The 22903-nt window shown below is 37.1% G+C and overlaps 1 protein-coding gene across 1 annotated transcript in view; it reads right to left on the bottom strand.

The window, feature by feature from the left end:
- Nucleotides 1–22903, bottom strand: part of ACAP2 (ArfGAP with coiled-coil, ankyrin repeat and PH domains 2) — a 65338-nt gene that overhangs the window by 28702 nt on the left and 13733 nt on the right. Inside the window, exons 2-9 of the mRNA XM_082487032.1 lie at nucleotides 19070–19127; nucleotides 15774–15893; nucleotides 14390–14443; nucleotides 10198–10256; nucleotides 9529–9712; nucleotides 7224–7268; nucleotides 6051–6146; nucleotides 1405–1479 (exon numbers count right to left, since the gene is read on the bottom strand). Coding sequence (XP_082343158.1) covers nucleotides 1405–1479; nucleotides 6051–6146; nucleotides 7224–7268; nucleotides 9529–9712; nucleotides 10198–10256; nucleotides 14390–14443; nucleotides 15774–15893; nucleotides 19070–19127 — 691 coding nt within the window. The remainder of the gene's footprint in view (nucleotides 1–1404; nucleotides 1480–6050; nucleotides 6147–7223; nucleotides 7269–9528; nucleotides 9713–10197; nucleotides 10257–14389; nucleotides 14444–15773; nucleotides 15894–19069; nucleotides 19128–22903) is intronic.

Consider the following 22903-nt stretch of genomic DNA (forward strand, 5'->3'; position numbering starts at 1 on the left):
GCCTTAAGCAGCATTTAAAAAAAACAAAACAAAACTGTAAACACCAATGGCAACAGCAATGACCATAATTCGTGGTAACAAGTTGTTGTTTCTATAGCCAATTAAAAGATAATTGTCCCTAACTTACATCCTTCACCAAGCACCACTGTTCTCTAACAGTAAAGCCCTCAACTACTGTCCACTTCAGAAACTAGCCCTATTGAGCCAAAACAAATTAAAATTTCAACTTCAATGTTAATTCTCAAGTTCCATCTCTTTCCCATTTCCCCTATTGCTTCCCCTTCCTTGCCTGTAGTTATCACCTGCCTGCCTCCAAACACAGCACATCAGCACTGCCCTAAAACCCATCATCGTGTCTGCTCAATTTCAGTTACAGCAACCCTAATGCTTCCCACCAACTCCTGTGGGAATGACAGGATGAAGTGACAAAAACATTTTCAGCAGCCAAAAATGTTACCTTTTCCCATTAGTATTAATATTAACTTCTACTAAGGCTACCTAAATTAAATCTTAGCATGCTTTCATTCCTGACTTTAGTCACTCATCAGTTTTCATTTACATTAGGCTTTTTTTTTTTTAAATTTATGCCACCTGAACAGATACAGAATGTATTTGAATGAGAGTAAGAAGTGTTGCATTACCTTTAAACTGGTATCTAATCCCTTTCAAAAGTACCTGCAGTATTAGCTCACTAGCGGAGAGTTCAGTGGAAATATTTTTAACTTCTAGCATTATACCTGCAAAACCAATACTGATCTAGAGCTTCTGAAACATCCAAACAACAGAAGTCATTCCCCCCACAACATGAATTATCTACATTTTTCTCAACAAGCAAAAATAAGAATTATTGCACATACAAGTCTTCCCAAAACAGCAATTTAATGTTATCATTTTCATATTTGCGTACAGTTGAACATCATACATTAGACAGCCTTTACAAAAGTTTACCTTTGCTCTTTATATGTAATAGCAGCTGCCACACTACCTCAAAGTGCTGCACTCCTATTTGGCACAGTCCATAAAGTGATACATATGACTGTAAGACTGTTCAGCTTATAGATCTCTTCTACAGACACACAGGAGGGCAAGACAGCAACTTTTACAACTATATTGAATCCAAGATGCAATAGGAATTAAGAGTTCTAATGAAATGTTAAAGAGTACCAGGATACAAAAATTCTACTGTTCTATTTATGTTTCAGTCAAAACTAAACATAATATTATGTTCTGTAATACAAAACAAATAATCTGCAACCCAGCCCTACAATTAGCAATGCGTAAGTCTATTTCTCTGCACTAAATATACCATCCCTCACAGTTCCGATGCAGAGATGCACTGGTGGGGAGAGATGCTAAAGATATAGAAATGTGTGTGCAGTCTGCCTTTTACATTCTCTCAAGTACCTTTTGTTGAATAGTGGAGTGCTTTTGCTCCATATCTCTCTTCTCCTTTGCAGCATCTACAGCCAACTGATCCAGCTGTAAAGAGAAACAGAAAATTGGACCTTTAGATTTCAAGAGAAATTTGGCTCAGTAGATTTCATAATGCTGACAAAAAAGAACACATTACGTCTAGACATTGCATGACTTTTGTTTTATTTGCATAATATAATTACTTCTCTGGTCACAAAGTGTTTACCTTGAATAACCACTGAAGCCTTGTTTAAAGCACTGCACTACCATCCTGAATTAACCTCTACAAAAGGTGTACATTTCTTGTAAGCCTTAGATGGAATGTTTCAAAGAAGAGCATGGTGCCAAGCATATGCGACTCTATACCGCATTGGTGTTCAGTCTCTGAAGAGAATGACTCATGCTTTAGCTGCTCTTGCTGGCCGACCGGCCTATGCAGCAGCACTGGCATTAGCAGCAAAAACCAGAAGGAGCGAATGCGAGTGATTTTTCCCCCCCACAAAGAGGGGGGAACTGCCTCCCTCAACCAGGCTTTCGTATTGATAGTTTTCATCCAGTCACCCAGCAGTATTTGAGCAAGATTCCTTGAAATCGTAGGCAGAAGCATTCAAACTGTTTCTAGTTTTCAGAAATAACAATAATATGATTTTGCAAAGAAGAGAGACTATCACAATAGAGAGGATTTAAGTTAGCATCCTTACAAAGTCTGTGATAATAAAAAAAGACACTACCAAAAAGCTTGCTGCGAGCATGTCTACAGCACTATGTAAACCTTTTTCTTTTGAAACCAGAAGGAAAAAAGAGGCAGGAAATTTAAGATATCCTGTAAGACAGTAAGGGGGGTTTGTGTTTTTTTTTTTTTTTTTTTTTTTTTCTCCTGTTGTTTTGTTGTTCTGTTGGTTTTGGGGTTTTTTTTGGTTGGTTGGTTTTGGTGTTTTTTGTTTGTTTTTTTTTTTTTGGGGGGGGTGTTTGGTTGTTTTTGTTGGTGTTTTTTTTTGGGGGGGTGGGTGGGGAGGACATCAGACTTTGATGTTTAAGAAATATGGTGGAGGAGCAGATGCTGCCTGAAAGACCTGTTAACTTGGTACTTATGTGACGTGCTATGGAATCTGATGAACTCCTCCTTTATCTAGCCTGTAATACAAGCCTGCCATTAACCCCAGTCACAGCATTTTACTCCATAACGATGCAGATGCAATACTGAAGACAGCAGTACAGCCTGCAGCTTTACATCTGTGGGACAGACCTCGTTCTACTCCAGCCCTAAAACAAGACAGCCAGGAACAGTGTGCAACACCACTTTTCCAGCTGAAGTCAGTCACGTGGCAGAGGGCACAGTATGACTAACAGAACTCTAATTCGCACACAGATAGAATGGCCTCCACCCACTCTCATAACCACAAGTGAGAATCCCTGCCAACTCTGGTCATTTTCCTGTATTGTATTTCCCTGCTTGAAGTGATACAAATGAGAGAAAAAAGGGACACTAACTGGCTCTTACACCATTGTGCTAGTCAGTCTCCAAACATTAAGGAGCCATCAGATAGCTGGGACATCTGGATCCAATTCTATACTGTTACTTTTCTTAACTCTTCTCTCTCTGGCTTCTTCCATGGCTGAAACTGCTATACCAGCACTTTCACACCTTACAGGTATTTGTGAACATGAACACATTAAAGGCTGGAGTGTCCAGACATCATATTTATGTAGCTATATGTCTGAAAAATGATAGAGGAGCCTCTAAACAGACTAGGCTGCCTTGGTGCTCAAAGACTGTTTTGCACCAAGAACACCAGGAAACCTGTTCTTCTGTGATAAAGATGAGAACTGGTCCAAGGGCTGCTCCAGACTTTATAGGAATCAAGTTTCTTACTAAAATCTCAGATTCAGTAATCTGCACATGGGTCTCAAGAAATTCATCCTCCTACCCTGCTAGACAAAACAAAAGGTAGCCACATTCAGATTAGGGCAATTACCTCTAATTTATATTTAAGATAAGTGTTTGAGGATACATTTACCACAACATAACAAAGTTCTTAACAGCCATTCATTTCATCATTTACTTTTTTACTATCAAGACAACATTGCATCATTCCAGTTCCCAAGCTCAGACCAGAATTTCTTCTTTTCACTCAGGTGAGCAGCATATAAATGGTCTTAAACAAAAAATACCAACAGCATACAACAATCAAGAATTGTGGCCACACAATTAAACTATCAAAACCCCAGTCATTATACCACTACTGGATAGTCTTCAAAAAATTAGGTTTTTCAAAATACTGCATTTACTGGTAAATGTATTTTTATAAATATAGTGCTATAAATTGTATTCTGTAGAGAATTAAACCAGACTAAAATGTTTAGCTTTTTGAATAGTCATCTTGGAATGACAATTCAAGTAGGTTTTCCTTTTAAACTAATACCACATTTCACCTGAAGAGTGCCAAACACCATAATTTCCACACAAAAGCTTATAATTATGCTTGTGTGCCATTAAAGATTCCCCTACAATGATCTGATTCACAAGTAACTGTACCCTGACCTAAAATTATCCAGAAAGCAAATTGCTCAATCCTATTCTGTCATGTAAACCAGTTATTTTGAAAATGCAAAACAAAAGAATTAAAAATCCTAAATATAATATTAAAAATCACTTCACTTTTAATACTCCAGCTGCTGTTAAGCCTTGTAATTAAGGTCATTCACAAAATTTACCTGGGAATGAAAACTCACTTGCCAAAAGAAAGAATCTGATCATATTTTCAGAAAAAAATCTAGCAAATCCCTGTTTTGTTATGTCACAACATACCTTCTCTCTGACCTGTTAAAGGCAGAAGCTTCAACTAATACAAACTGCAAAGCCATTAACAGTTAAACTTTTCATAAGCTAGCTACAAGTCCACTTCTGTCTAGAAAAATATCCACTACTTAAATGCCAAGGTCTGCCACTAAAGAATAATTCAGCAAGCTGTACAACTTTAGGGTCTTCAGTCTGTCTTTGCTCCAAATGCAATATATTTTAAACATTCACAGCTTCGGATTTTCTAAATTTAACTCCTTCAGTTGCTAAGATACCAGCACAAAAATGAATGTTACACAATGCTCCTTACCAGATCAAGCAAAAGGATGACCAGCCATTCAAAAATAACCTTGTGTTCCTTGCTCAAGGAATCTCAATGGCATGGAAACATTAAGCCTAGCTGGTAGCATAAACCACTACCAACTCCATAGTTCTTTTCTCCTTTCCCCATCCCCTTTTCTGCAGAGGTACAGGACACACACTCCATACTATCAAAATGCTACAGTTCAACAACTGCAATCCAAAATGGAAGGATTTAAAAGAACAAAAGGCAAAACTAAGGACAGAATCATGTGCACCTGAACCTTTCAAGTGCTGCTATTACTTCAAACAGGGCTGTAGCTGTACAGTCACTCCCCTTGACGGCAGTGCCAGCTCAAGCAGCCTGTCTCTCATCTCAGCTCCACCACCACACACACAAGCACGCACCTCCCTGACATGTGTTTGTACAAGTAATTAAAACCCCCAGTACCCTGACTGCGGACTAGTCTAACAGAAAAAATAACAATTTAGACATTTGATTGTTGGAGTTATTTTCTACGGTTCCCAATCTGCTTCACTACACAGACACAGAAACAAGTTGAGGGGCATAGATGACAACAGCACTATGGCAGGAATAACCAGCTCTGAACAATTAGACACTGAATGACATATCTACTTGAGATGAATGCAAATAAGTGTTTGCTGTTACTTATTTGCTTTTTTATCTGGATAGACACTTGGAATTTGGGTTGGCTTTGCTTTGTGGATCAGGTTGGGAAGTGGCAATAGAGGGTTTTACATCAGTGCAGTCATTGCAAGTCCTTAAAAGAGGCAAAAAAAAACCCCAAAACATTGTACAAGTATTTCCAGGCCCCTGCAACTTGCACTGAAAACAAGTCAAGCCACTGCAGGGTCTTCTTCCCACACCACAGACAGATCTTCAGTTGAATATTGTATGTTCTTAATCTATTTTGCATAACCTTTTCCAATGTCTCTGGTGTGCAGTGTGGTCCACCTAACCTTTTCATGAATCCCTCAATGAAAACCCAGAAGTTGCAATTGTGTATTCTTAAACTTAAACAATGAAACTGGGCAAGAAGGATTCAATGTATGAACTCATTTTTGTAGAACTTATTAAAACTCTGTTTTACGGTCAAAGCTGCTAAAAATCAATTTTATTTTTGGTACACTGCATAATTTATACAGTAAATAATGTATAGAAGTAAAAGGAAAAATCCTGATCAATTTTTTGTTGTTAAATGTTTATAACATGGGCCATATACAAAAATTAAAACAAAATAATCCAGTGTCCTGAATACCACACAATACCTCAAATGGCACTACATGGCTATGTTTAAGTATGTAAATCCTAAAGGTAGTATTAATTTTAGCAAACAACTTTCAGTTTCTAACTATTTTCATTCAAACCATTTACAGTGTATTTTTATGCTTTGCCTTTATCACACTACAGTTCCCTTTTTGTTAAATAAATTGACAATTTATCTGGTATGTGCACATAGATCAGTTTTCCATCCATTCCAGCATATAGTTATAAATTTTTAAAGTAATTTGTTACCTGTGCACCAAGGTCTTTCATGTAGGGCTCAAGTTCACTAAAAAGGTCATAGCCTTGATGGAAAAATGCCAGATGAGCATACATAAACGATAACATCTAGAAGAAAAAAGTAAATTTTTTTTAAAAAGGATAAATATTTATCAGATATCACACAAATATACCATTTAACTAATTCACATGAACAAACTTCAAATACAATTCCAGGGTTAATTTCTGCTCTCGTGTCCTGCCAATTTTACATCAATATCTCATAGAGCTTCCAATGTCTTCTATAAACATGCAAGGTAAAAGGCAGCAGAAAACCAAGCCAAAAATCTCAGAAATTAGTTAACAGTATTAAACCCATTAACAAGGCAAATCTATGTAAGGGCAGAAAATTACTTCTATTTCATGTCACCTGAAACTTATCTCCTGTTTAACTAGGACACAAAAGAGAGAGGAGCTACAGAATATATTTACTAATGATCCAAACCAAAATGAAAATAGCCGAGAAGACTGTCCAGTCTTAAAAAAGAAAAGTTGGGAAGATACAGGACAAAATGGTAAGCAACTATAAAACTGCGATTCAACTTAAGTTTTTGCTATTTAAAGGAATTAAGGAAGTTATGGGAGTGCAACTTTAGACCTGTGAAAGCAAAGCACCATTTAATTTGGCAGTCTCTACTTCAGTAAACTTTTTACGAAGATAATATGAAGCAGCAAAGGGAATAGAATCAGAAGCAAACTGGCATGCAGATATAGCTGTGTATTACTTTAGCAGATACCATACTAAAGTATATTGTATATTTGCTATTACAATATGCTATTTACATTAAAAATACCATTTTTGTGGAAAGAGCTGAATCCATCTTAGAATAGATTATAAGAAGTACTTATTGTTCAATATAGCAGAACCCAAACAGCAGAAGTCTTGGCAGACAAAGTTCAATTTTAACCATGAAACACATACCAAAGAGTCAACAGCAGTGAAAACCTTAAAGTGTCCAAATCTGAACCAAAAGGATTGCCAAAAACTTAAGCATCTATACCCAGTTATACTAAAGGCCAAACTGAATATCACCAAATGTTTTGATGGGTAAAAGGACTAAATTTTTAACATACTGCTTTGCAGTCACATGTTTAATTTCAGGTGTATTTAAATATTTTCTATAGATAAAATAAAGTATATCTTACCGATTTTAAGATTTCTGCTCTCCTTTTAGACTGAAGAACATTGATCTAGAAAAAACAAACAAGCAACTTATTCTACTTGCAAATTTTCCGCACAGAAGTAAACTTCAAATTACTTCCAACTAATCATATCAAAGCATAAAACACTGGAGGAACATAACTCAATATCAGACTTCACAAAGAACTTTTAAAAGATGCGTGCTAGCTTTGTCATGATATTGAAGTGATGTAATCAGAAAAAGCTTGCAAAGCTAGAATTTCACAGTCATGCTCACAACTTTATTAGAAGGGAAAATATAAGACATCACATGTTAGCTAAAAATAATATAATACACATTTAAAGCAAGGAAAGTTGGTACCCATTTTCAGGAGACTGAGTTCAACACGTTTAAAATACCCTTTCTGACAGCACGAGCTAACCCACCAACTTTGTAAAAAAGCTGCACTCAGCACCACTGCTGTCTCCTCCCAAGGGATGGCAGCATGTTTATTTTTCCCCTTGGGCTGATGTCTGCAGTGTCCCAAAACTGGGATCTAGCACCAGCCTCTGAAACAAGCACAATCATAATAGCTTCGATAAGTAACTTTTCATACATATTTGCACTTCTAAACTACTTGAAGTCACTGACCAATGGTGTTGCCCTACAACTCAAAGAATTTCACTTCATATAGAAAAAATAACTTATTTTTCACATTCACCTACTTCCTCTATCCTCTTTGTCCCCTAATCTTTAAGTCAGAACTACAGATTTTACTTCAAAAGCCCCATTTAACAGAAACATGCATGATTTTGTAATTTAACACCTCTATGTCAGTTTAAAACCCCAGCAAAAGAAATAAACTTACTGAAGCTATAATCAAAACCAGATTGTACTTCTACACTTAAATACTCAGTATTTTGGAAAACCTCCTGCAGCAAAAATAATTTAGATTTGCTTAGATAGAACAAACCCTCAACTTGCATGGCAAAAAAAAAAAATAAAAGGAAAATAAAGGTTTTGAAATACAGTTTAAAGCCAAAATAGCTATAAAGACTATAGTCATGGAGTCACTTTTCCAGAAGAAAAGTCACCCAAGTAGAAAGAATTCCTAAAGCTGAATTCATTTCTGCCAGCATAAATTAAAAGATGCTGAAACTTTTCCCTGTTACTTTAAATGCATCTTTATTACAGGAACTGCTCAATACTTCGAACACACGAATTCCAGGAGGCAAACTATCTGCAGTTCAATGCACATGCAAGGAACTGACCTGCAGTAATGACTGCCCACCTTCCCCCTCGCTACTATTTGATGTTCATATAAATAATCAAGTGGTACATAATTCATATGTCTTTTTAAATATCAAAGTGAACTTTGTCCTTAGTGTTCAAAAGGCATGAGTTCAGTGCTGAATGCTGACCACCATATCCTTGCACGTGCCTGGGCTGATCAGATCAATTCCATTTCAATTTTACAGGTAATACATGCAATTTAAAGAACAGTTAATTAAGCTTTAAATAACTGACTGAACTGTCACAAATCAAGATGTTAGCATCCGATATAAAACTAACATAATTTTAAAGGGTTGTTCTGTGTTTGATCACAGGGGAACCCCAGACCCATTTAGGAGCCCCCACGTCCCCGTACCATCTGAGTTGCAATAATCCTGTTTTGCTGTAGTTGTGGGTAACTATGAGACAGATGAATCTTAAGTATCAACAGAAAATGTATTATATCACAGGATTCAAAGTAGTAGGACAAAGAACACCTCTCAACACTCTATAGCTATAGAGATCCGCACTAAAAAGAAAGAGTAGTTATGTTCTTGATTTTCCCTATGGCACAATGCCAAACACAGAGGCTTCTAGACAAGTAGAATTTGTTAAATAAAACCCAAAGCAAACAGCTGAAATTGTAGTAGTAGCCAACATCCTATATCAGAATTATTCAGGTAATTTGTATTTCCTAGGCTAGGTTACAGTTTTTACTTCAAATATATAAGGAACTACAGCACAGCCAATTCATTAAATACATATAGGCAAGTATCAGGCAAATACTGCTTTTTCAAAATTAATGTTCAAATTGAAAATTCAACTGTATCATTACAGCAACTGCACTGAATACTGAATCATTAAGCAATAACAATGCATCAAGTAAATTAATTTTACTCAGATTTCATTAAGAAATCACTTGAAGTTATTCCTTTTTCACTGAATCTCCACAGCTTCTAAGCAGCTTACAATAAGAACTTTGAAAGGACAGATCACTAACTATAAACACACACATATATATATGATTTAAGAAAAATAATTTTTATTGCTGCACTTACCTGAAGAACATAATCCAGAGCTATGTGTCGAAAACATTTCCGTGTTGCAGTCAAAATATTGGTTGCTTCCTCTACTTCGTGTTGCTTATTTCTTTGAACTTGGGCATTTTTTACTAGAGCATTCTCTTTTTCTTCACTAACTTTTTCAAACTGTTTCTTTGCATCTTTAAATTTCCTAATATCTCTAAAGCAAAAGGAAAGACAGATAACAAATGAATTCCAAAGCATTAAAAAAGTGTTTAAAGATATACTAGACAGACGATGCTCATGACTGTTACAGCTAATTTCTTTCATTTCATATTCTTAAATAAATTCTTTGATCAAGTAGAAATCATACTAAATATGATAGAAGCCTCCTCAGTCTTTCTCTTCCGAGGAAAGGAAAAAATTGAAAAATTAAATAAATGCATCTCATGCTTACTGGGGAAAAGCTTTGGTAAGCACCCGTTTCCCCTAAGTTTAGACAAAGGACAACATGTAAATGAAGATGTTTCAACATTCCTACAGCTGGATCTAAAGCCTCACTGATTTTTGACAAGCTTTAATATGCAATTCTGAATTTACGGCTGGCCATTTTAAGGAAAAATGTTTCACCAACGCACTCAAATCAGGTGTTTATAAATTCTACTTTACCTATAATTTTCCCATTATAAGGGCAAACTAACTTACTCTTTAACAAAAGTCTGAAGCTGTGCTTTAATCGATCTTTGGGTTTGGTCAAACAGGATCTGAAAGAAAAGCATTATTATGTAGGTCAATAACTTAGGGGTCTACACAACTTTTCATTTTAGACATACACAGTTATTATGCAGAATTAGATGAGAATTATTATTAAACCAATGTGTCTCTAATATCAAAATACAACCCCCTTCAAAGTAGTTTTGAAATAAATAAAAAATAAGTAAGGAATAGAATAAGGAAATTAACACAAACCCAACAACTTTTGCTGCTCTTTTCTTAAAGACTGTGGTAATAAAGGAGAGACAAGAGTTCCTGGCATCTTATTTTCTCATCCTGACAAAGTAAGATATACCCACTTCCATAAAACATGTTTATTATGATTATTACACAGTCAAGAATAGTACTGTAGAAACAGCCTTAAAGAAACAACTTTAAGTAATAACTTTTTTCATTTTTATAGACTTTCACAATTTAATCAACAACTAAAAGACAAATGAAACCATAGAAAGAACATGCCCTTAGCTTCTGGCAAAAAATACACTGACTGAAATTAATGTTGAAAATGTAATATGTATGAGTAATTAGTACCATGTCCTTTACATAATATGTTTGTAAAAAAACCCCACCACCCCACTGTTCAACTGCTAAAAAGAACGGCTGCTTCTTTTTCTAATCTTAAGTGTTCTAAATCATGCTTCTCAAATGTCTTACGATTTGGTGAGGCTGGGGGGGAAGGGAGGCAGAACATAATCTACTCATTCAGATTGTAAAGATTGAGAAATTTGTGAAGTTTCCAAGGCCAAAGCGTACCTGAACGTTAGACAACTTGCATTTCCTCTTATGACCCCAGGAATTCTAACTAAGGAATGAAAACGCACGTTCCTTCAGCTTTACCTCTGCCCTCTGATTTTTAGGACAGAATGGAATAGGTCAATGGCTATGGGACAAATCCTTTTGCCGCTTATTGTACAGACCACAAAATGATGCTTTAATTTCCAACTCCTCTACGCCTCGCATTCTGCATTGTGAAAACATACAAGTCATGACCACAAAAAATAAAGAGGTGAAAGAATATAAGGAAATAGTAGTTGGCCCAACCGAACAGAATCCCTTCTAAAAGTTAAAGATCTTTAAGTGTTAAATAATTTTATTGGAAGAGCAAGTCAAGAACTCACGGTTTCAGGTCAAGTAATGTTTTCTTTAAATGTTCTCAGTCTTAGTTTCTCTATTCACAAAATTTAGGAAAAGACATGCAATGCCAGGTACTGAGAGCAAAACCCTAACCAGCTTGTTTCCTTTTTCCGGAAACACTGAAGGAAGGAAGACATGATAAAGCCACCCATCAAAGTGGTACAATATAGTACTATCTCCATCCAGTCTCCATTTTTGGAGGTTTTCAAGGCGAAAAGGGATAAAACCCCATACAACCTGGCCCAACCTCAGAGCAGCCCCCAATTTAGGCAGGCAGTTGAACCACGCATCTCCTGAGGCCCCTTCCAACCTGAATTGTCCTATATCTAACAGTAACACATGGAAGATCCTGTTTGTATTCCCACTTTGGGAAACCAGAAAAACAGACAACTAGAATAGATAAAGAACTCCTTGACAAGCTGGAAGTCATGCTGGGACTACTCCCACTGCTGACATTTAAGCTTGCCAGTGCCTGAGTGCACCAATCAAGATCAATACAGAAAGAGTATAACCAGATGGAAACTCAACTGATTAGAGGACTCCCAGAAATATGAGCCTTGCAATTCTGCTTACGGTAATAAAGAATAAAAAAGTGCCAGGCAGCAAAATACATACACATTTTTTCCCTAAAAGAACACAAAAAAAGTGACCCAGACCACAATCTGACTAGACTTACAGCCTCTCGTACACATTACCTTTCACAGACTCCAAACCAAGTCTAAGAAAGCTGCTATTTGCCATAAGGTGTCAAAGCTACTCCCCAACTGGATCAGTGAAGATGCTGCATTAGTCTGGTTCCTAACCTTATTTGTAGCAAAGCCTCATATGAGAAAACAGACAGTCATCCAGATCTCAGTAGGACCACCTCCTACCCCTTCTCTCCTTCCTCTGCAGGATGCCTCCTGCCTCTCCTCTTTCTTCTTCTTAGCTTCTTCTCGCTCACAGTGGCTCTCCTGCCAAGTCAGTCAGAGCTGACACTCTGAGCTAGTAAGTCCTGCTGAACTAAGCAAATTCACACACAGCAACACAGGACCACATGCCCGGCAAAACTCTACATCAGAACCTCATAACAAGCCTTACTTCTTATGTTCATGCCTTTTGATAAAAGCGACTGTTCTACTCACTATGCTTGAGCAGAGCAAGGAAGTGCAGGGGGAAAAAAAACACAGGACAGTGGTCCTACTTAGATCTGCAAAGAAATCTTTTAATATAGCTTGTTCTTTCCTTTCTGCCTTCAAGCTGCCCTAAAAGGAGAGCTGTGCCGTGCCAAATTTTACCAAAGCACTTCAAGCCACAGTCATGTAGAAAAATACCAGCAGCAAGAATATGGGATCTAGGTCAGATGTGTCAAAAATAATACATATAGCAAAGACATGGTTAAGACAGCAACCAGCAGCAAGAAATGTGATGAAAAGTGTAAAATAGGGACAGCCAACTGGATTAATCTGCTCAACCTAGCCTGCAGAAATCACTGACATGAAAATAACAGTTTCTCACACTTTCTTGCTTTGAATCTTTGCACTAGCTTCTCTCTACCAAAGTATCACTGTCCACTTACTCCCCTTCTTACAGTTTTCATTATCTTAGGTGTAGATAAGTACACCTCAAAGAATGGAAAGGAAATCCAACTCAACAGTATCAACCTGCTTCCCTTTGTTTCCCTTCCTTTCTAGAAGCATGTATTTTAAAAAAAAAAAAAGCTTAATAAGACGGTTTTAGGAAGCTACGTTAATACTAACAAAATTAATTTCAGCTGAAGCTTTGAACTGCATTCTCTGTATCTCATTACATTTTAAACTTCTAGCAATACAAAAAAAAAATTAATTCTAAGTGCCCAGCATATTTTCAGCACTTTGGAGACACTGTGGTTGCTTTCCAGCAATTTGCTGGAAAAAGAAAAGCAGTAGGGGCCAAGGGGAGAGGAAGAAAACAGTAGTAACACATCCCTTTGGCTTTCAGGATACAAGACTAAACTCTTCAGAGGAGATTAAAAAAAAATAATCAGTTTTCAATCCAGGCAAAATTCAGCTTTCTGATGAAGTCCGACATGCTAAAAACCACTATTCGTCTCAAATCCTAGCATTTTCTCCTTTCTCTACACTCATCTAAATCTGTCATACTTTCAAAAAAAGACAACTACATACAGAATCACAGAATTTTCAGAGTTGGAAGGGACCTCTAGAGATCATCTAGTCCAACTCCCCTGCTAAGGCAGGATTGCCCGGAGCACATTACTCAGGACTGCATCCAGGCGGGTCTTGAAAATCTCCAGAGAAGGGGACTCCACAACCTCCCTGGGCAGCCTGTGCCAGTGCTCCAATACCCTCACCGTAAAGAAGTTTTTCCGTGTATTTGAACGGAACTTCCTGTGTTCTAACTTGTGCCCATTGCCCCTTGTCCTGTCACTGGGAACCATTGAAAAGAGCCTGGCTCCATCCTCCTTCAACCCACCCTTTAGATACTTGTACGCCATAATAAGGTCTCCCCTCAGCCTTCTCTTCTCCAGGCTAAAGAGTCCCAGCTCTCTCAGCCTTTCCTCATAAGGGAGATGCTCCAAGCCCTTAATCAACTTAATCAAATCAGAGGTGCTTCATTTTGTGCATTACAAAAGATTGGGGGGGTGGGGGGAGAGAAATTATAGAAAATGTAATAATTACTTCAGTCCAAAGAAATATGTCCCTAGCTTGTCACTGCTGCCCATCACTTTGATTAAAAAAGATAAAACAATCCAGTATTTACTGTCTTACAGCACTGGGTTTTCACAAAGTTTACAAAAAACAAAACAAAAAATAAAGTGAAATAAAAATCTGCAGAAAAGGGGATATTTATAAATATTTCATTAACAAGTAGAAGTATAAAATGAGAGGTATTTAATAGCACTTAAACCATGACTTTGCAAATACTATCAAGAGAAGCTTTAGCATTCTTCTGTTATCAAATATAGCTGGAGGTAAGATATCAGTGTCACGTTTCAGCTAGAAATACTTACATTGTGATAATTGATCATTTCCTGTAAGGTGTCAGAGAACTTTGTCAAGCTGGTCTGTAAAAAGAAAACCAAAGTGGTTTAAGTTAAGCTCTATCAAATACACAGCACGAAAGCAAGGTTTCAGAGGTTTACAGCTTTTCCGTAGAGAACTTGAGAATTGATTTTCCTTGGCATGATTATTAAATTAAAACCGTTATGCTAGAATGACAACATGGGGGTAATACCAAGTAAATGTATTAAAGCTACAAGCAACAAAAAACATTACTGCTACATACCTATATATAAAGGACCAAACTGAAGCAAAGCAGAAAAAATGCAAATTAAGTTGACTAAACTATGGGAAGTTCTAATAATTTAACATATTAATTTTACAATATTTAATATTACACTACTTAATATTTATTAATGTTTAATAGCCTAACTCAAAAAACCTGGTTAAGGTGTTGTAATCATCCATCACACATTTACTGTAGGAACTACTACCTCAGCTGATATGCTTAGCAACACTGAAATCAATCTGTAGAATCAACATCACAAACACAGTTAGAAAACAACAATCCCTAATATATTTGGGTAACTGCTTATTGCTTACATAACAACTGTAACAAAAACCTACTTGGAATCAAATAACATAAGTTTTACTAGTTTGCCATCACACTTCATTTCAAGCAAGTAAGTTTCCAAACAACAGTTTCAGTTGTACACAGACTATACTGAAGTTCACAGGCATTATGCATTTCAACCAGCATGTGCAGAGGCATACACGCAACTGATGTTCTGTTACACAATATGCATTAAATGATGCTATACAAAGATGTGTACATAATTACACTTGCATTTTACACAATTTCATACCTCATTTCAAAGTAACATATACAGGAAATATTAGGTGTTCCAAATTAGCCTAACAAGACATCAGCCTGCAGTAACACCAAAGTGGGCTCTGTATATTTACAAATTTAGATTTCTATGTATTAGAGAGTGCCAGTTCCAGGACCCAAGAGATCAACTCAGGGAATTTAGTTGCATAGAACTGGCTCTTAGGATCTTATGACTAGAACCCCTTTATTTAGCAAAGTAAACAGAGCAGCTGTTCATAGCTTCAACCTGACTTTCTCTGCTTCTCCCAAGATGAATATTCCTAACCTAAAACCTATTTTCTGGAATTTGGAAAACCCTTGCCATTGCAGGTTAAAGCTGAAAGTAAACAGCACAGACGCTTGGACTGCACCACAGTCAAAACAGCTCACTCTTAAGGCATCTCAAAGAAAAAGGAACAAAAAGGCAAATAATAGGCTTCAACTATTTCTCTTGCCAACTGTTATATTCTACCCATTTTAAGTTATGCCTCTCTCCTTCCATTTTCACCTCTTAAAGAACTTACCTCAACCAATGCATCTTTACAGGAATATTGTGCAAGGTCTCGAATTCCATTCATGAACTGCTTGTTGGCTGTACAGAATGCTTTCCCAGTATCAATCATTGCAATACAAAGCTTCACCAGCTACAAAGAGGGAAAAATGACAAAGTGGAAGTTTTTTGTTTTGGGGTTTGTTTTTGGTATTTTTTTTTTCACCATCATATAAACATGAAAGACTGAGCTTAGTTTAGTCTGAGAAACAAAGATTTCAAAGGTTAAATTTTAAGTTTAAAGAGCCCCACATTCTATGAAAAGCTTTCTATTGTATAGTTACATTTATAAAAATAAAAATACTACTCTAGGTCAATTTATATGCCCTTGAGAAAGTTAGAATTTTTTTAATTATTATTTGTTTTATTGTTAACTGAGATTTTGCACATATTTCAAGAGAGGGCTGTATGGGACAAAAAGCACAGCAACTAAAACATCATTGGTTAGAACCCAAGCAAATATTAAGTGCTTTGTGGTTTCCAAGCCAAAACCCCCCAAAAGAAACCCACAGCAGTTTGTTGGTTTTTTTTTCTCATCTTGAGACACTCCAAATACAGGCACAGGAAAGCAAAAGAGTATCTGCACAAAGCACAACTGAAGAGAGATGGTTACATCTCAGAAGGCAAAATTAATCATGTTTTCACTCATACAGACTAGTTTTTCTCTGATGGGTTTCCATCCCTACCACTCACTGCTTCAGTCAGTACCTTGGCTATCATGGTACTGAACAGTCTGATATGGAAGCCATCAGTATCTTGTGATGGGTATTTTCTCACTTTTTGAGCCATTAACGCACTGCACCATTAATGAAAGAAAGAATGATTAGTGCAATCAGTGAGATGCTTTCTTGAGAGAAGGCATATTATAATTGAGTTCACCCACTCTAAACCAAACTGAGAATAAAATCAGAAGATTGACCCTTCATCTCTGAAGCATTTTTCAAGGCTGTTAGACAACTTTTCATGAAGAACAACACAGAAGTACTTGATCCTAGGCTGGGGCAAGAAAACCACCCAAAAGATCTTCCTGCCTTATTTACCCAGTAATTTTTATGTTGACTCAGATCTTTTTAGGAAAAGAATAAATCTGAGCATCATCTCCCATGTTCTGATGAACGGCCAAGCTGCTTTAACAATGGACAGAAAAAAAATCACTACCGACATGATCCTTTTTCCCCCTTCACTTTTGCTAGTGGTTCATGATCCTGAACACAGGATCCTTTCTTCCCAAGGAGAAAAAAAAATGCAGATAATGTAGCCCAAAGTCACAATTGTGGGACAATAAAGCTAAGTTTAATATGAATAACTGAGCAGAAAAAGCTACCAAGTCTAGAAAAATCATTACCCTGAGGCCACATTACCCTTCAGCTCACAAGAGAAACTTGGCTTTCAACTTAAGCATTATACTAGATCACTTATACCTCATATTACAACTAAGCATTATACTAGATCACTTATACCTCATATTACAACTAAGCATTATACTAGATCACTTATACCTCATATTACAACTAAGCATTATACTAGATCACTTATACCTCATATTACAACTAAGCATTATACTAGATCACTTATACCTCATATTACAACTAAGCATTATACTAGATCACTTATACCTCATATTACAACTAAGCATTATACTAGATCACTTATACCTCATATTACAACTAAGCATTATACTAGATCACTTATACCTCATATTACAACTAAGCATTATACTAGATCACTTATACCTCATATTACAACTAAGCATTATACTAGATCACTTATACCTCATATTACAACTAAGCATTATACTAGATCACTTATACCTCATATTACAACTAAGCATTATACTAGATCACTTATACCTCATATTACAACTAAGCATTATACTAGATCACTTATACCTCATATTACAACTAAACTACTTAAATACTTACCTTGTGTACTTGCTTTTTTGTCAGGGGAGCAAGTGGGTTTGGGTGATCTTGTTTTAAAGAGTTCTATGATACTGTCTCAAGGCAAAGAGTAATACTACAATTATAGCTTTTACATGATAGAATGGTATAATTGGCACCGGCCTCCTGGAAGAGGCTGAGGGCAAGGCCCTGAATAATGCCCCTTAAGGAATTTGAGAATTCTTTTCCCCAAAAAATGACTGGTTTAGACTGGTGGAAAACACAAAACTTCCAAGATAGATTTTTCAGATCCTTTAAATACATGGTTTAATCCACCAAAACAGATTCATCACCCCTACAGTAAAAATGTGCCTTATACCCATCAATTTCACCAAGATTCACATCAAATCAAAATTAACTATCTTAAATTTATTTTGAAAGAGCGAATGGTTACATCAATAACCACAAAAGCTAGAAATATTATTACAAAAAGGAAGAGCCTTCAGACTCAACTCTATACTTGACACTGACTTCGTCTCCATCTTTCTGCAGCCAACTCACAGCTGCAGGAACAAAAGTTCATATTCAAAAAGTAGCTGAGGAGGTGAACAAATGACATCTGCCTACCACATTAAAACACAGGGAAAAAGTAATTTTAAACATTTAGCATAAAATGCTGAGGAAAGGAGACTTTCTACAGATGTAAAAAAAAAAAGCCACCCTCAAAATACTAGCAAAGAAAGAACAAAAGCCTCCAATACTACTGGTTAGAAAACCAATAAATGGATTGCAAGGCACTGAAAAGATGTTACACATAACCTTTTATACACCTGCACAAAGCATGACAAAAAGCAGGATGAATTTTACAGTAGTTAAATCCTCCAGATGGAAATGAATCATATATATATCTATATATATCTACACACCTATCCTGCTCTGACTGTGCCAAAGACTAAAGCACAGACTTTAAATCTCTAAAACAAGGAGTATCCAGGTGTCATCACAGTATGCAGTTGTCATAAAACATAAGTTCTGAATGCTGGGATGGCCAGTCCCTGGCTTTTAACGCACAGGAAAGCTGAATTAGTTTGCATGAGCTCCCACTGTGGGGCTGTCACACGAGTGAGAGGAGGCCAGAGGGGCCAGAGGGTATTGCACAATCCAAACCCTCCTCCAGGGGAGAAAGCAGCTCACACGGGCTGATCCTGCTGTTACTCAAGCTTGGGCCTCCAGGGCCCAGCTGCGCACTCGACCCAGACCCCTTCCCTCTGCCAGAGCAGAACGCTTGGTTGGCAGCCACTGCTGCCTCCCAGCTATGAACTTCAAAACAAAACCTAAACACATCTTTTTATATTTTCCAGAGCAGACATTGTTGAATTAAAAAGCTTACCTTGTCAAGTTTCAGTTCCAGTTCTGTCACATCTCCTTCTACTTCTTCTAAAGCTGCCCTGCATGGTTAAAAACGTTTTCCTGTAAAACTTCACACAAAAATACTCTGGGACTTGGGGGAAAGCGGCCGGGACACGTTAATTTAATCCATTTATTGCCATCAGTTTCAGTTCAATTTCTACTATAAAACAGCATAGTTTTTAGAGAACTACAAGAATTGCAGAAATTTTGACGGTAAAAAGAAAAAACACAACGTTGATAAAACATATAGCTTAGTAACAAAGATTTGAGATTAAATTTTATTAATCCTAATGTTTGTCCCATTGAAGTAGATTTCCTCTATTCTTGTATAGCTGATTGTCTATACGTTTGAAGGTAATAACAAAGGAAAGAAACTAAAAGTCTGAGTGAAATTTCTTCAGTAATTCTTTTGGTGACTCTCCTGGCTCAAACCTACAGCTATTTAATGAATGACTTTGCAATGAGATTATGAAAAACATAGCATTTGCCATGAGTCAACTAACTTAGCAGTTAAGTTCAAATGGCACGTTTGTTTATATCATTTGCCTATATTCTAGACTGGTTGCAACTTTCAGGCCAGTAAAAGCTGCTTTCATGAAGCATTTCTAAAGCACAACCTTTTTTTTTGCTTGAGAGCTTATGTTTCCTTTGACACCTCCTTCCTTGCTTATTGCTACCTGAAAAAAAGAAGACTGAGAAAGGATGACACCGTTCAGAGAGTTCACTGAACATTGCTGTTTCATCCGGCTATTGCCTTGAGAGCTCGAAAGTACTAATTTCTGGCAACAAATGCAACACTACAAAAATCTATTCCTCAAGGCTAGGATTTCACATTACACAGAGGTTGGTAGGAACAGCTGTATTCCCATGCCTTGCTCCCATCACAGGGTGCCTCATTCTTTCAGTCATTCCAGCATAACCATTCACAGAGCCACACTGTTCACCAGTAGTAGTCTGCCTTGGAATAAAAAAAAAGTAATAGGAAGTTTTCTGTAATGCTTTTTGGAAAATTGGATCAGATACTTTTCATTCCTACAAAAAACTCTTCCTGGAAAAAGTGAGACAGGCAGGGAAGTACGATTTGGAGCAGGAATTTCTTGAGCCAGCTTTACCACTGAGGAGAGAGTACACAGAACCACAGCTTTACTGTGTCTTGCTAATTCCGTTCTAGTTCACATGAGTTCAAGCCAAGGACAAAAAAAATAAAAAAGACTGGATCAGCCCCCAAACTCAGGAAAAGCAATTTTTACAAGAACAGTTCTGAAAAACACTGCCAATTGCCTGCAGTTCTCAAACACTGAGCATGACATTCCCAGCTTTTTGCAGATTTCACTAACAAATAGTTGCATTCCAGTTCTTGTATCTAAAGTCATTCCCACAGTTACATCCTAGGTTTTATATCTAAGCACATTCCTGTGCAGTTACATTTTGGCTTCTGCCTCTTCTCTAGCTTCAGATCATAAAAGATTTCAGGCAACATCAATTTCTCTTTTACTTTCTTTATTTTCTTCCATAAATGATTAATTTTCATTTGAGTCTCTAGAGTTAAATCTTGTTTCAGAGGGCATTATGGAGAAAAAAAAAAAAAACCAAAACAAAACAAAGGAAGGAAAAGTATCTCAATATTTAGACTGCAATTTTGTATTGGTTTGTTTATAATTACAGTGAAACCAATTTTTATTTGTTTCTTTGGCATTAACATAAAAGCATGATTAAGTAGCTTGTTTACAGAACTGCAGCAAGATCTGATAAGAATTTTTTTGTGTGTGTCTTTAACTAGCACAGAGTTCTAGCTCCCCAGGACTTAATGAGCTAAAAAGTCTAAGATTCAAGATGAAGAGAGATAAAGGCAATTAGAGCAGGCAGAATGAAGACAACACATCTGCTCAGTAATTAAAGCTGTATTCCAAGGGGAAAATCTTAAAACAGCATAAACTCAACTGAAAGTAACAACAGGACATCAAAAGACTGAAAAGACAAGGGGCAGGTCAAGAAAGAAGTGTAAAGCACAGCAGAAAGATAGCACGGCAGAAGGGAGACATACAGGCCCTCCACCACCCGATTTGTTGCAGATCGTCTTTGAATGACCAGAGGCCCCTGAAGCACAGGGCTGGCTCTCCAGGCTATTTCCCACCACCGCCACATGATGGAGGGAAGGCACATCTGGGACATAGAGCTGGATATGGATCAAACAGCTGTTAGGTTCCAGCCAAACCCCATTTCAACTCTTTGTTTCTTTGCATAGAACTGGCTACTTCCACTGTTTCAATCATATAAAAACTAGTAGAAAAGTTATTCACATGCAAACATATTCACAGTACTAGACCAACAGTAGTGGATTACAAGCATAATAACAATGGAGGGGATACTCTCAGACTATCAGAATAGAGATACCTAATATCCAATAATACCAGGTATCTAATAATATATAAACACCATCTAGTCACAAAAATTGTTTTCATACTGGATTAAGACCAGCTGACCTGAGTTGTGCTATGTTAATGCTATCCTTGTTTTTCTTAATTTAATACTTTTTGAAGCTGCAGAGTACAAAGGTGCATTTCTCTAAAACATCTGCATCAAGAATTACTTTAAGTTCACAGAAAATTGTCATAATTCCAAGTAAATCTCATGTGCACAACCAAGACAAATCTCCAGCGATAAGCACGGGAAGTGGTCATAAAACAGCTGAGGACCAAGTGCCAGACCTGACATGCACCAAAAACAGCTTCTTAATGAAGTGGGAGCAGGGCTTGCGTCAGGGTAATCTTAGCCAGAAGGCTCTGGCAGTAGTAATAAGCATCAAATCTGCCCCAGTATATGAATCAAAGTCAAACATCTGTGGCTTCCCGAGATGTTCAAACACTGCAGGGCAACACATAAAACCAGAACAGCTGCTTAAGGGTGGGGGACAACTTTCATAAATGAGCAGTCTCCCATACTCTTCATGCCCCATAACAAGGTCTCTCAGGAATGTGTTTCTCTCCTCTGCTGTTTCTCCTCTCCTCCAACCTCCACCCAAAACACAGCTCAGTTTGCTAGATACAGCTTTCTGGACAGCTGCAATGCAGAAGGAACATAGGAGACCGAAGAAAACTCAAGACCTGACTTAGCAGCCTTCTTGAATTAGGAAAATATCACCAGTTACCTACCGCAGCATACAACGAAGGAAAGCTGAACTCTCTAGTGTCCATCACAGCATTCTCCTTAAGTTACCAGTGAAAGACTTGCTTCCAGATTAAGGTAATACAGGACTCCAAAAATCCCAGGAACCAAACAGAAACTCTCCTCTAGAAAGAGACTCCGTCACTCTTAGGCCATTAGCTGCAGACACGTGCCAAGGAAATAACTTAGTCTGGACTAAACCGCTACACACTGCTGACTGTAGTGCCAATCACACCGTGGCTAGTGCCTGCTCGGTCTGTTTGCTCTTACAGTGTAAAAGGTGGCAATGGTCAATGACTTTAGAGTCAGCTGTTCTTCAAACAATATCTAACTGCTATCGAAGCCACATCCTGCCTTTAGTCTTTCACTCATTCATCATGTTCTAGCTTGCATTTTTAGACTGCCTTCCTGAAAGTGAGGAGGCTGGAATTAGTAGTCATTATAAATTAGATGCTGACAAACAACAAAGAGGTGCTACGGATAATTAACAGTTAATTATTGTTAATTTTAGAATTATCACTTCCTACTATAAAAATACTCAAAAGACTAAAACCCCATTAATGAAGTATTTTCCTATAGTTTGGAGTTTCTTAAAATTTTAATTGAGGAAAGTTTAAAGCCTAAATCTCAGATTCACCTCTTGAATATA

Source organism: Vanellus vanellus (genome assembly GCF_965231255.1).
Source record: "Vanellus vanellus genome assembly, chromosome: 8".
NCBI lineage: Eukaryota > Metazoa > Chordata > Aves > Charadriiformes > Charadriidae > Vanellus > Vanellus vanellus.